Here is a 14,204-nt window from a genome sequence, read left to right on the forward strand (position 1 = left end):
CAGTGACACTGGCACAGATGATCATAGTGGGATAAACACAGGAAACAGCGGAGCGAGGTGCGTCTACCTTCAGAGAAGCCCGAGAGTAGGGGGGCACCCTGCCGTCATATTTCCCTGAGATGATCCCACAGGCCAGTGGTGACCACGTCATGGCCCCCACACCTAAGGCAGAAATATGTGATCATCATGAAAATTATCTTAGCAACATTAGCTCCTCAAGTGCAGATCTGCTGGGTTTGACTCTTTTCGCTGTCAGACAGGACTTCTGTTTTTTATCTGTGTCCTCCTCTGTGTCAGTCAAGCCTGTTGTATAATTTGTAGAGACAACTTACTGGACGGGCTCGAAAATTCCATATCAGAAAAAATACTGAGTTTGTTGTGCTAAGCAAAGAGGCTTCCTTCAGGCATGCACACTCCGAGCCAAGGATGTTGTTAAAAAACCTTTATTTCTTAAAAAAAAAAAAAAAAAAAGCTTTTTAACAAAACCCTTGGCTGAGAGCGAGTGTGCCTGAAGGAAGCGTGTGTGTTTCCTTTTTATCTAAGTTTATCAGTTTAACTTCAAGAGTACCTCGCATTCACCTGGAGTGTTCTTATTCACACCTGAGATCACTTGGCCTCGTCTCCTCTTGCTACTGTGTATACTGATGTGCAGGATGCTAGTTTGTTTTCTGGATTGCGTGTCCACACGGAAAGAAAAATAGCCGTCCTAATACTCCTTTCACGCTGGAGAATAAATCCACTTACAACCGCTAACATCTGTTTTTGTTTTTTCTTCAGAGGGAAATGATACAGTCGGCATTCATTCCCATGTAATGTAGTGCAGAAGTCACAGGTATTCATCAGCTTCAGCTCCAAATAGCGCTGCTCGAAGCCTTGAAGTTAAGGACATTGGCTCTTTAGTGGCCCTACTGTATCGTAAAGATGACTTCAAGCAATCCTCTATGGAAAGCCGGTCCATGTCCATCACCTCTCACCTATCTTATGGAAGAGCTCAGGTAGCTGCACCTCCACCTTCTCTCTCTGGAACATGTGGTACTCAGCCTGCTCACAAATGGGAGGAATCTGGTTGAATTGTCGTGCCACAGAATACGCTTCCTAAAGAAAAACAGGGAATAAACAAGATGAGGCTTGTATAGACCACACACACACACACACACACACACACATATATATAGATACATATAGACAGACGTACATACACAGACAATATAAATACCATCAGGAAAAAAGAGAAGGTAGGATACAGCGAGGTCAGAAATAAATTCTAACCTTTGTGATGTAGGAAAAACTCCTCAGGCTATGTTGTGAATAAATATTTGCTTTGTCTCCACACAGATGCACTGACTCTCACCATTATCTCCATTGGGCTCCAGCGGGATGTCCCCCAGTACATGGCCATGCCTTGGTTTATCACATGGGTCATTGCTCGAACCGTTTCTGCAAGTAAAAATACACAAAACCGCTTTCAATGAGACTGGAGACACCGTGTGGTATTTACAAAACAGTATTTCATCTCTTTCTCGATCTCTATCGAGCCAACAATGTCATCCATACACATGTCTGAGCTGCTCGTTCTTGATTATTATAAAAAGATGTATTTGTTATCATTTGCAATCCAAATGGACTGGGCCATTGGGGGAGAGAAGTGGAAAAGCTGATTATGTTAATCAGAATGGTGACTGATTCATTCTGATGAGGGTGACATCTTTTCAGAACACGGCGCACTTGAATGACATTCGTGTAAAAATCCACCAGAGTCTGTCTTATTCGATCAGCTACAGGGGAACATGAAAGTGGAATAAATAAGAGATGACAGGCACATTAAGAGCAGCTCAACTCTTTAATCACAGACAAAGTGTCCTCACACTGGACTACAGTGTTATTCATTTGAAGCAAAGAGGGTGAAAACATTTACAGGTTCTCTTCATGAAATGAAAAGTACATCAGGGATTAAGGTTTTTTTTTTCCATTAATGTGCTGACCAGGCCTGACCGAATGTGACACAGATTAATCGCATGTTACTCCGTCAACACATCACTATATTTTATTTAAAGCCATCAGATAGGGAATTTCATTTTACAGCCACATCTGATGGCAAATGTAATCTCACATTACCCAACTTTAATTTCCGTCTATGATGATGATTCATTTCATCCAACTGCCAAACAAAATATACTCCTTTGGAGGAGCTCGGTGCATTTTCATCGCAGGGAACAGGGTCTAAATTAAGTTCCAGGTGCCCTGAACAATTCTGATTAGTCAAGAACTCACAGCATTTTATTTCAACCACCATCTTTTAAATATGAGGTTGTTTTTATTTGCACTTCAATAATAGTGAGAACTGGCCACCAAATACGAGACAGCATGTTAACTATCTGCTAGTTAGCTCAGCTAGCAGTGCAGGTTGTGGTCCAGAGGCGGAGCTTGGGGCAGTAGGGAAGTGTTGGTGTTATTTACATTGCTAGCACTGGAGCTTTGGAGGAGATTTTATTTTAAACCAAACTAAACTAAAATTCTCACATATTGCACCTTTTAATTAGTTATTGATTACAACAATTGGTTGGTGATTAAATTTCTTGCGACGGTCTAATCAAATAATTGTTGCCGTTGCAGGTTAAACATGCGGAAAAGAAAAGTCTGAATGAACCTTTTACTTTTGTGGGGCTGAGACTTCCAGGTATTTTGGGTGGAAACGTGGCTGTACATAACAACCTGGGCATCCCAGACAAGACCAGGAGCACCAGACTGCAATAAAACAAGGGCACGTCATGCTTTAATAATCCTGAATAGTCTCTCGGAGAAACAAATCTGCCCTCCTATCATCTTGCGGGTGCTTGGCTTAAGAGGGTTTCTCTGTAAACTGACAGAACAGCGGCTCGGCTCCACTTCACCCTGTGTTTCTGCCCTTCAGCTACTGCCAGAATAAAACATACCAGATGGCCGAACTACTGTGGTCTGAAGACATAGACTCAAAGCTGTCCACGTGAACTGTGTGCAGTCTTTAAAGGGCAGATGGGCAAAAGAATCGCCTCGACTTTTACGTCAGTAAACACCAGCTACTTCTGACTAACAAGACGCTGAAAGATTGTGAAAGAGCCGGAGCCAGTGAGGCATCAAACTGAAGGCAGGAAGGTGACCTCTGACCGAACTCTAACCTGAAGGGGGAACTCTGACATGGGAGCAGATGCATACTGTGAGACCAACCTGAGCCCACACACAGTTAGCACTCTGCCATTTAAAGGTCTCCAGCATCAGTATCTATCTATTCTCATTCTGACTGTGGAGGTGGAAGCACCAGGACAACATGCGGCTTTTAAAAATAGATTTTTCAGTTACAAGAGGTTTGTATATTTGAGTCTTCACACTGCAGTAGTCATAGAGACAGAAAAGAAGTGTGTTTTTTTATGTGCAACATGAGAAAAACATGAGGAAAACATGATTATGTGTGTGAGAAGGCAAGAACAAAAATAGGTGATGATTCAAAAGTGTCAAAGGTTTAAGAAGAGATATTAGAAGAGTTACCTTCCATTGGTGTATTAGGGTCTGGTCTGTTCGCAAAAACCACATCCACATATTCTAACTGCAGTCTTTCTAGAGAGGCCTTTAAACCTAGAAACAAGCACAACAGTTAGTGAACATACATTAATATTCTTCATTAAAACTCGATCTATGAATACTGCCCATTAATTAATGCAGAGGTTCTCAAACTATTTAATTTTAAAGAGTTATTGTGCCCACAAGTTTTCCTGGCAACTCCACAACCCCCAAAGTTTGTCAAATATTAAAAATGCTGCTTTGACTCCCTTAAGCCAAAGCAACTAATTAAGAAATACTTTGTTGTTGTGGAGTCAGCATTTAATCCAATAAACTGCAGCGCCGCTCCTTACCTTCTATAATGTGTTTTCGGGATAAACCTCTTTCAGTCTCCGCTCTACAAAACAACATTTAAAAAAAAAAACGCGTTATGAACAATTACTTGAAATATGACTGGATCCGCACCTCCACGATAATATAACATCATATATCCTTTGTGAAAGATGATCTAATAAATGTTTCAGCTTTACAGCAAGAGATCAGTCTGGATGACGCATGATCCCATTACCGGGGGCATCAAACAAGTCGAGAAAAATTACACTGGAGGATCGTTTCTCGTTTGGACAGGCGAGCTTATTCAAAGAAGCGACCAGATGAAACTTACTTTCCACCCCAGAAGATCTTTGTTGTTATCACCAGACTTGAGCGTCTGAAAAAAAAAAAAAAAAAAAAAAGGAAAATTAAAGCACATCTGTTACAACACCTGTCCAACTCACAGACAGAGCAAAATATCAACAAAAAGAAGCAGATTAGAAAGTTGGGTGAAGTTGGGAAGTTGTTTTAGAATGTAAAAAACAAACAAACGAAGCTGAGATCTTCACTGTAGTGTCTTCCAAGACTTTAATATGCCATTAACTTGTGGAAACTTCGCCTGACTTTCCATCAGCAAGAGGTTGAGAAGATAATGATTGAATTCTCATTTTTGTGTGAACTTATCCTTTAACGTCCTTATTTTATGTAACTGAACAAAATGTGAACATCATTTCAGCTGCTGTTGCTGGAGTTCTTTTCTGGCATTTAACACAAAAAAATCCACCGACTTCGAGACAGGTGAACTGCCAGTGCCAGTTTTTAGAGCAAGGATGAAAAGCTCCTACACGTCTTTTGGGTAATAATGCATTTCTAACCTTATTCTTTCGATGTCACACACAACCACATCCAACAATACATGTGAGTGTGCCAGGACTCGGCCAGTGAATGACTGTTGTGGGCGTACGACCTGACAGAGCTATACAACTGCCAATCCAGGGTCGACAAAAGTAGGAGACAAGGCACTAGAAGTTCATCCATTATTTAGCGCCTTTGAGGAGGGACACAGAAGTGTGGGCACGGCCGCCTCGCATTAATCTTTCATCTCTCCAACTTACCGTTCCAGATCACAACACGCACGCTCCCAATATGTGCAAAGGAGGAGATGATACAAGATTAGAGAGGCCGGCTGGGACGGAAATTAAAACCCTCCAAACTCAATTTAAGTGTGCCTCATACCTCCATCCTTTCTTCTTTATGATGTTTCCGAGCACCACCTCTGCCCTGTGAAGCAGATGGGGAGAGAAGGCAAGATTAAATAAAGATAAGTCTGAGAATGGTAAGAGCGTTTACACCAGTCTGAGGAACGATTTTAAAGCCCTAAATTAAAGAAAGAGGCCCAAACTCTGTGTAATGCACAAGACAGCTTTCATTTTAAAGAGTACCTGTTCAGGAGTGGTGAGTGTGAATGAGCTGCCAGGTCAGAGGCAGCTGGGCCCGGACCAGCTTCTCATTAGAAGCCACAGGGGTGCTAATGAGTGACATTAGGATCATCATGGGGCTCATTAGGGTTGGGCAGAACCCTGTCAGTAGGATGTCTCCCCAGTCCTCCCTCTCAAACAAATAATGACTCACCTCATAACAACAGTCTCACAAATCATGTGTTTGAAACTCCACCAATAATGTATTTGTCTTGGATTCACTAATGAATGGAGCTGGCTGTTCTAATCAATGCGGTTTACAAATGAACGATGTTTTGCTGTGTCAAAAGTGTGTTGAAAGATACAAGGACCGCAATTCATCTCCCCTGTGACACAGTGCATCAGTGCTCCGCCAATGTTGGTGTTTCCGTGTCGAGTGGTGAGACAGTCTGACATGTTGCTGCGGATCAGACTCAGAGACTATCATGTCCGTACAAATGTCAAACACTGGGATTGCTGAATTGTATTTGTATTGTATTTTTTTCAAACGTGCCACTGACAAATATTTCACACCCTCGTCTCCAACTTCATTTTGTTTAATAGTTTAATAGTTAATAATTCACTCTTAAATCGATCTTCTCTGTGATTCTTCACACTTTTTGCGGTGTCATTCTGTATGCTGTTACCAGACATGATCTTACTGGTGTTGTGAGGTTGCTTTCAGTCATACTGTACTGACAGGCCCTAAATATGTCAATACTGCAGGTGTGTCACCGCAAACACTTCACAGGTACTTATATATTGTCTGGATGCTTGTAGAGGGAAGAAGATCTCAAAAATATATTTAAAAAAATGACTTTTTTTATCACTGTATTGTTGATTTAGTTCCTCTTTGTGTGTCTGTGTGTCTTTTCTCTATATAATGGTCATTCTTAAATATCAAACCCTGCCTCTATATATATATATATATATCATTACCTACTCATTAAAGGTTTTATTCATTAAAATATGAATGAATATTTTATTGCGTGAGTACAATAGGTCCTGTACTACAACCGGCTGTTTGAGACCCTGCCAGCGTGACCAACACCTTCTCAAACAACGAGCAGTCAAGCACTCCCATGAGAGCATAACATGTGTGTTTGTGCATAATAGTGTGTGTGCGTGTGTCTGGCAAACACCCACACAGCTCGTTGTGTGTTGCCCTTCGGAAATGTGAGTAATTTGAGAGCCCAAACATAAGGTTCAGTGTGCCTTGAGCAGGTTAACTTTCTTCATCCATCCATTAATTAGGTCTGTACACCAGAGTCGATGTTATGACTCACGGCAGTAGCCACTGACATAATGATGCATTATTCATGGATTTACAACATTTTATTACTTTCAGAATTCTTTGTAATTATGCGTCCAATTTGTCACTGGTTTCACACAATACCATGCAATTACTATGCATCTGGAGCAAAATGTCTGAAAGCCTGAAAGCAAATGAAGAAGGAAATTCTGTTCAGCCAATTACCAGGATACTTTCAAATGCTTTGACACAATATGTGCTCGATGATAACAGCAGCTAGATGGGATGAGAAGAGCGTGTTTATTTATGCAATTGTACATAACCATTTATACATTTCTGACTAACAGTATCCTGCATATGATGCTGGATATGCTAGTTGAGAATCATAATCTGCATCTAAATATATCTCTGCGCTGAATGTTTGTTTTGTGACCGTTTCTCTGTTTTGTAGGGCGAAGCCAGGACAAATACACCAAACAAACAGCTAGCAACTGCCAAGCACTGTGAGTGAGCAAGACTCCGAGTGTGAGCGCAGCTTACAAACCTTGTTTATCTGTCCTACAGCTACCTGACTGTATAACCACCAACACCACTTCACGTTCCCTGAGTCTGACTGATGAGGGAATCACACTAAACCAGAGCCAAAGACTTCACATGAAAGCTTTTTTCCCCCTCCATTCTGATGTGCAAAGTGTGTGATTTGTTCTGCTCCTGTGTATGTGTGTAATATAAGCTCCTGGAAGCTGTCAGGATTAACACCTGTGCAACACACACCGAGCTGTGTGACAGGCTGTCACAAATATGTGCACATGCCGAACAGATTTGTCCTTTACGTCAAACTGCGGTTTGTTTCATGGTGGCACGGTGATCAGAGTCAGAGCTGGTGATGCTTTTGTGTCAGAGATCACATTTTTCAGGCCACTTCCTCAACAACAAGGCTGAAACAGCAGATTGGTCAGAGCTTTGCAAAATAATAAAGCATGCAGTGGTGACATTTAGCACACAACAGCTGCTGAGGCATTAGATAAGAAATGAGGAAAACCACTGAGACCTACAGGACGTTTCTCTTCTTGTTGTTTTCTTTTGATTTTCTTTTTCGAGGCACTGGCACTCTGCCGAATCTCACTAAACATAATGGCAATACTAGAATATCCTTAGGAGGATTAAAAAAAGGGACTTGGTGTGGTTAATCAGAGATACTGTTTGCAAATGCTAATCCCTTAGATTATTTCAAAGCACCCAAGTTAATACAAAGCCAGATTAATCCACGCTGGAAGTTAAACCATCACTACATAAAGCACGAGGCAATACAAGGCTGCTTTGTGGGGTTAAATATACCAACCCTGGCTGTCCCGTAAATTTAGACCCAGACTATGAATATCTGAACCCTCACATTACTGCAACACTGACGAGGTGTTGATGAAAAGGACGACTCTCATGTCAGGTTCAAAAACCAAGGACAGAGTCATCAATCTGCCTAACCCGTAAAGGGACAGTTCAACCTCAATTCTTTCTCTTTTAGAGATATCAGCCATAGGGATGTCTGAACTAGATGACACTCGGTTTCTTGTTGCTCAAAGTGCCAAAAGAATACTTTGTAAAACCTCAAACTCGACAGCAATGTCTCCTTCCAGAAATCCTGACCACGCTTCTCAACATTAACGGCATCCTCGTAAACTGAACTGTAATGTTAGCTAGCTTAGTTAGTAGTCAGCTGGCCTCTCGTCCATGAGTAGATGCACGCTTCACTGCGCTGTGATTTTGCATGGTTTGGTGGAAAAAAAGCAGATCCTTCATGAAACTGCTCACAACAAGCTCAGTGGTTTATCTTGAGTAACAGGGTCATGATTTCTAGACAGAGACAGTGCTGTCGCGCTTTTTAAAATGTCTTTTTTGAACACCATAAGCCGAGTGTCATCTAGTTCAATTTTATTGGAGAGAAGGCAGACAATTTTAAGGCCAGTATCTCGTAAAACTCGGCAACTCACACCAAAACAATCTAGATGGATAAATAGTACTACAGGCGAAAAAGGAAAAATCTGCGTTTCTGATTTGGGGGTGGACTGGGTCACTACTTTCTACCAATTTAATAGTCTGAATGAAAAATGCTGACAGTGATTTTTGTGGATTGTAGAGTAATGACAGTGACACATTGTTGATGAATCATTTAGCATAATAGACAAATCCATTTACGCTCGTTGTATTTGAAAAGCACATCTATAGTAGTGTTAAATGTTATTTTCTTATAAATTTGGGTAAAATGACCCGCTGCATATCAGTGGCTGTCTACCATGAGTCTGAATGTGTTAATGTGGTATTCTAATCCTCTCTAATCCCCTGAACATTTGCTTGCCGCACCTGACACTTAGACAAACATGCTGTCACTAGCGTATAATTTCTACTTTCTGCTTTTATGATCAATCACACATGAGCAGCTTGGTGATATGCGGTGTCACTGCTCACTGCTAAGTGACCTGTGCCACAGGATATACTCACTTTCCAGCAGCGTAGACCTCCGCTGTGTCAAACAGATTGATGCCATTTTCATAGGCCAGAGTCATCAGCTGCTCTGCCATCTGTTGAGAGAGTGGGGGGGGAGGAACAAGCAGGGGGGAGACAACAGCGGGGTGGGAGACCACCAATGTGAGGTGTTAGGACTTTTTAATTATTAAACTTCCCCAACAACACTATACATGGCTTTTTCTTCCTGTTTATCTCTAGCTGTTGATTCCCTCTGGCAGTATGTTTTCACTCAAAGTAAAAATAGGTTCCTTCAGCAATCCAGATCATATGGAGGGTTTCCATTCCTGAGCTTTGACTGATGGAAGATGACAGAATCCATCTGCTCTCACCTCATCTGTTATCTGTCCGCCGAACGTCACCCATGTTCCTACAAAGGGTGACAGGGAAGGTGGGGTCAGGTTATATGCACGTAAACACAAATGCACACAGATGAGCAAGTGATACTGTGGGTTCTGCATATGCTGCGTAGTACAAGAAATATGGTCTAGTCAAGGATAGTATATAAAAATTTGCAGACTCACTGGCACTTCCTAAAACACCCTTTTCTCCCTATTTGATGATGAAGCACCATGGAGTTATGAGATCCTCATCAAATCTCTAATACAAAGTCCATGCAATGCAGAAAACTAAGGAAAGATCTTAAAGTCTCACCTAATCCAAGGCAGGACACCCGCAGGCCCGACTTCCCAAGGTTCCTGTCAAAACAGAAAGAATTATGTTAACATTAAAGCAGCAATGAGGTGGCGATGATTTGTGATATTTTTCAACCTGGTAGCGGCTATGACCATTAAAGTAAGGACCGATTTTTCACTTTGACTGATAATATGAATAAATAAATAAACAAACAAACAACCCAATGATTCATCTGTAATGTGAGAAAAATTCTGCTCTTAAGGCTCTTATCGCAGTGGAAGCTTACAGTCATGGCTGCTGAGGAGAACAGGGCTTTGTGTGGATTTGAAGCCAGTCTGCATCCACTGCAGCACTGACACATGTAGATAGGATGGGTAAGGAAGGACAGTGACATGTGTGCTGTTGACAATAAGAATATGTATGCGTGTGTGTGTGTGTGTGTGTGTGTGTGTGCACGCGCAGCAAAATGTCAGGGAAAGTCAGAGAGAGGAAGTGGGTCTTAAGCAGGCCCACCATGACATCCACTGAAATTTCCTGCAGCACACCAGGATCCCTCAGCAACCATCTGACTAAAATCCCTCTCACAGCATCATGGAAGCTCGACTACTCACGACGACCCGCTCATAAAGCTGGCGTCTCTGAGCCTATCATGGCCCAGACAGAACCCTCTGCTGACAATCACAGCTTTGCTTGGCTCTTTGATTCTTTTGTGCGAGCTTTTAAACGTTCCTAAGATGCCCGTGGTTCTTGGTTTAAAAGGCAACTTCATGACAGATTTGTTATACCGAAAAAGTGCATTTGCTGTTATGCCTTTACTTTCAGGTGTGTGTCCTAAGATCTTAATAGCTTCTTCAGATTCCACTGATATAAAAAATTATTAAACATTAGAAAAAAAAAAAAAGTATGCTACCTCTGGTCAACCTCCTTGAAAAGATAAGCTGGCAATGTAAAGAGATAAAAGAAATGTGGCATCAGAGATGATGTAACATGTGCAGGAGTCAAAGTGAGCATGTGGGAGGATATCTAATTTATTTTTACAAGACTGCCTGTATAGAAATACAGTGAAAAGGAGTGGAGAGGGAGACAGAGGAAAGGTGTACGGCGTGTGTAAGTGCAGATGTGCGTGTTATGAGACTGCGCTTGTGACTGCATGCGTGAGTGGGACTGTGTGTGTGTGTGGGTGTTTTGTGAAGCCATGGTAGGATTGCTGAATTGCTGCAGTGACTAACAAAAACACTTCTTTCAATGTGGTCTGAACACCAAGTCCTAAAACACTGGCGTTTAAAATAAATATGAAAAGCTCCACAGTATCACATCCATTCCAAGCAGGCTAACTTGGATACATTTGTGTTGTAGTGACACCGAAAGAAAAAAGCTTTTCAAAAGGTTTAAGTTTCTTTTTGATGTATCTCCATGTACAGTACTTTCTATTTTAGAGGCGTTAATCCAGTTAAACGTTCACGTCATCATCCAGCATCATTAGTTCCACTGTTTTACTTCACTGCACCACCATGAACGCTTGCAGAGTCTCTCCATTCATTTCCATGCTTCGTTTTCAAATTCAAGACATTTCACAACTGGAAATCCACCATTTTTCTGAGACAACAGGAGTTTTAGTGTGATGGAGTGATACTGAAATATAATGAAATCATATACAGTCTAAGTGTTTTCCAAGTACAGCCTGTTTTATCAAACTTCCTCATTAAAAAGATCTTATTTGGTCAGTGAGGTCTGTAATCGTGTTACAGTTGACAGTGAATCCAAGAGCCTGAGGATGTCATGTATAGAAGCTACAAGACAGTCATGAGGGAGAAGGAAGAGTGATGGAAGTACTGTGGTCCCACGTGCCCTTTCAGTGCACTGCAGTGACAAGGTTAACAAAAGTCCCCTCTGGCGAACCACTGAAGCTGATCTACAATTAACTTTCTCTTAATTGCATGAGGAAAATACCCCCTCAGGGGGGCTGCTGCTCGCCATCACATGCAAAGATAACTGAAATCAAAGGCCACTTATTGGCCGAAATTGTTAGTGGAGCATGTTTTTAATGATGGACTGAAATATCTGTTTAATGGTAGTGGAAAATGTCTTCATCCCTCAAAAGGAACATTCTGCTTGACTTCATCCTGCTTTTGTAGAGTTTGTCCCTGAACACTGTCTAGAGCACTACTGTGCATTCAACATGGAGTCTGTTTCAATCCTTGCATAATTCCAGATCTATACACCAAACGTGATTAAATGATTCTGTGTTGCTTATTATGTTAACACACAGTGCACAAGCATGTTCAGCAATGAAGATGCAGAGTAAACCTGTCCAATTAGACAAACTAGTACAGACATGCTCCTACATTTGCACCATTTTCATCTGCGTGTGTTAGAGCTTAGCGCAAAGCGGTGCTCACCATGCAAGTGTTACATGAAGCATGTTTTAACCGTGAATACTGCACATACAGCATCCATGCATTTAAGCACATCCCCAAACCTAAAAATAAGTAACAAGGGTATCAGACTACATAGCTCTGCCCTTGCCATTGTTCTTATTGTTGGGATGTCCCTGTGTCAGCACATTGTTGTGTTCAATATTTTACGAGACCGGCCTTGAATACTGCATCATGCATCAATGCGATGACCCTCTGCCATGGCCTGTGAACAGGCCGGGGTCAGGTTCCCGCTGAGCCTCAGCAGTCACGAACCACAACAGTAAAGTCATCTTTCTCACATCTCCCTCAATAATGAAGGGACAGGTACAGTACAGGACAGCAACACCACAGCAGCTGCAGGGACAAAGCCGGATGAGATTCAGTGAGCAGGACATCTAGAGACCTTGTCACATGTCCAGCAGGGTTGTTTACCAGATAACCTTTCTTTGAGGTCTCTATGAACATCTGGCTTCAGATCCCAGCAGCCCAGAGCCTGAGTGGACAAGTCAAGGGTTTACATGTTGGTATGTTTGTTAACTTAATTAAAGCCAGCTTGGTGATCTATTTGGGGCTTATTCTCACACACACACACACACACACGCACACACAGGTTGTATTTCACATAAGCTTCACATAATGAACGCTACATGTCTGAGTCAATCACACAGCTCTGCTGCTGACATTGGCTGCCATTGATGGAAGGTGACCTGTGGAAAATTGTGGAGGTGCTGTTGTTTTTTCTGTCAATGTCAACATAAGGTGGAGATATATCTGAGGTCAGCTGAGAGTCATTTATCATTGATTATTGGATTTGTGGTTATTGGATTGTTCTCTCAAGAAGAAACATGTAAAATAGAAAAGAAAATAATATAACAGTGAGACATTAACAGTAATAAGTCTAATGTCAAGCCTAAGCCATTGTACTGCACATCTCTTACCGAGAGTTAATGATTTCTAGCACTAGCATATTGGCTGATACAAAAAACTTGTGTATTGTGTTACTGTCAACACTCTGATAAATGAGTATGTGAGATTTAAGGAGAAGGTGTGAGCTGCATCAAACTTTTTGACACATCCAACTCTATACCTTCTCAGACATTTTCAATCAATATATTTAGGTTATCTCATTTCCCTTTGCTGACACACTGCTCTGTTGGGCCATTAATAACCTTTCGAGAAACTCTGTAGTGACCCTTACAGACCAATCAATACATTTTTTGCAAATGCCTCAAAGCAACAGAATGCAAAATTTACCATCACCGGCCAAATGGCTACTGAATGTTAACATTTTACCAGCCAATCAATCAGTGAATTACTATTGTGTGTCATTGGTGAAGCAAATGTCTGGTGCTAATTTTGCGCAGTCTGGATTGTCCTGAGATACTGAGCAGGATGTTGAGTCATTGACAATAAAAATGCTGCATCAGAGCAAAAACACTCTAATCTTGGTCTCAGGAGACTATAAAACAATGTGATGAAAGGATAGGCTAGAATGATTATCAGAACAATACAGTTGTTCTTATCATCCTCCAGTATGGACAGACAAGGGTTGAGTTCATGCTTTGGGGCAAATATACACCCAAACAGTTCTCTGATTAAATAAAAAGCACAAGTCTCATTTATGGAGGGGACTTATAAAACTTTACTTTAATGTGGAAATGATCTCATCTCTTAGCAAAATCCAGACTTGATGCAAGTGATTTTCCTGCTGGTTATGTCAGGGTATTACAATTCAGGATGTGCCAAAAGCCTGAGGTGAACTTTGCATGAGCTTTCTTAAAAATGTGCATCCGTGACACACTCACCAGCTGCCTGCGTGGCTTTTTTTTGTCAACCCACTATTAAGTCCACGGAATAATACATGTTGCCTGGTTACAATATTCTCCACCATCACGTGCTATTGTTTTCCAAAAAGTTTTCTCTTTCGCCCATACCTATTTCTGACTAAACCCTCACTTGTGCTGATGTAATGTTACAGTAAAGACAAGGTAGATGGTGTCAGTTTAAGTTCATTTGAGATTTATAGATCACAGGTGTAGAAGTTAAAAATGGGACTCTGGAAGACTCACTATTAAA

General features: G+C 41.4%; 1 protein-coding gene across 9 annotated transcripts in view; it reads right to left on the reverse strand.

Annotated features, from left to right (window-relative positions):
* kcnab2a (potassium voltage-gated channel, shaker-related subfamily, beta member 2 a) overlaps positions 1-14,204 on the reverse strand; it is an 86,587-nt gene that overhangs the window by 8,137 nt on the left and 64,246 nt on the right. For all 9 annotated transcript variants that reach the window (XM_037101190.1, XM_037101187.1, XM_037101188.1 and 6 more), the window contains 10 exons: positions 9,730-9,773; positions 9,408-9,445; positions 9,052-9,131; positions 5,083-5,127; positions 4,199-4,243; positions 3,888-3,931; positions 3,523-3,609; positions 1,352-1,437; positions 975-1,095; positions 68-162 (listed from right to left, as the gene is read on the reverse strand). In XM_037101190.1, coding sequence (XP_036957085.1) covers positions 68-162; positions 975-1,095; positions 1,352-1,437; positions 3,523-3,609; positions 3,888-3,931; positions 4,199-4,243; positions 5,083-5,127; positions 9,052-9,131; positions 9,408-9,445; positions 9,730-9,773 — 685 coding nt within the window. The remainder of the gene's footprint in view (positions 1-67; positions 163-974; positions 1,096-1,351; positions 1,438-3,522; positions 3,610-3,887; positions 3,932-4,198; positions 4,244-5,082; positions 5,128-9,051; positions 9,132-9,407; positions 9,446-9,729; positions 9,774-14,204) is intronic.

Source organism: Acanthopagrus latus, chromosome 6 (genome assembly GCF_904848185.1).
Source record: "Acanthopagrus latus isolate v.2019 chromosome 6, fAcaLat1.1, whole genome shotgun sequence".
Lineage (NCBI taxonomy): Eukaryota > Metazoa > Chordata > Actinopteri > Spariformes > Sparidae > Acanthopagrus > Acanthopagrus latus.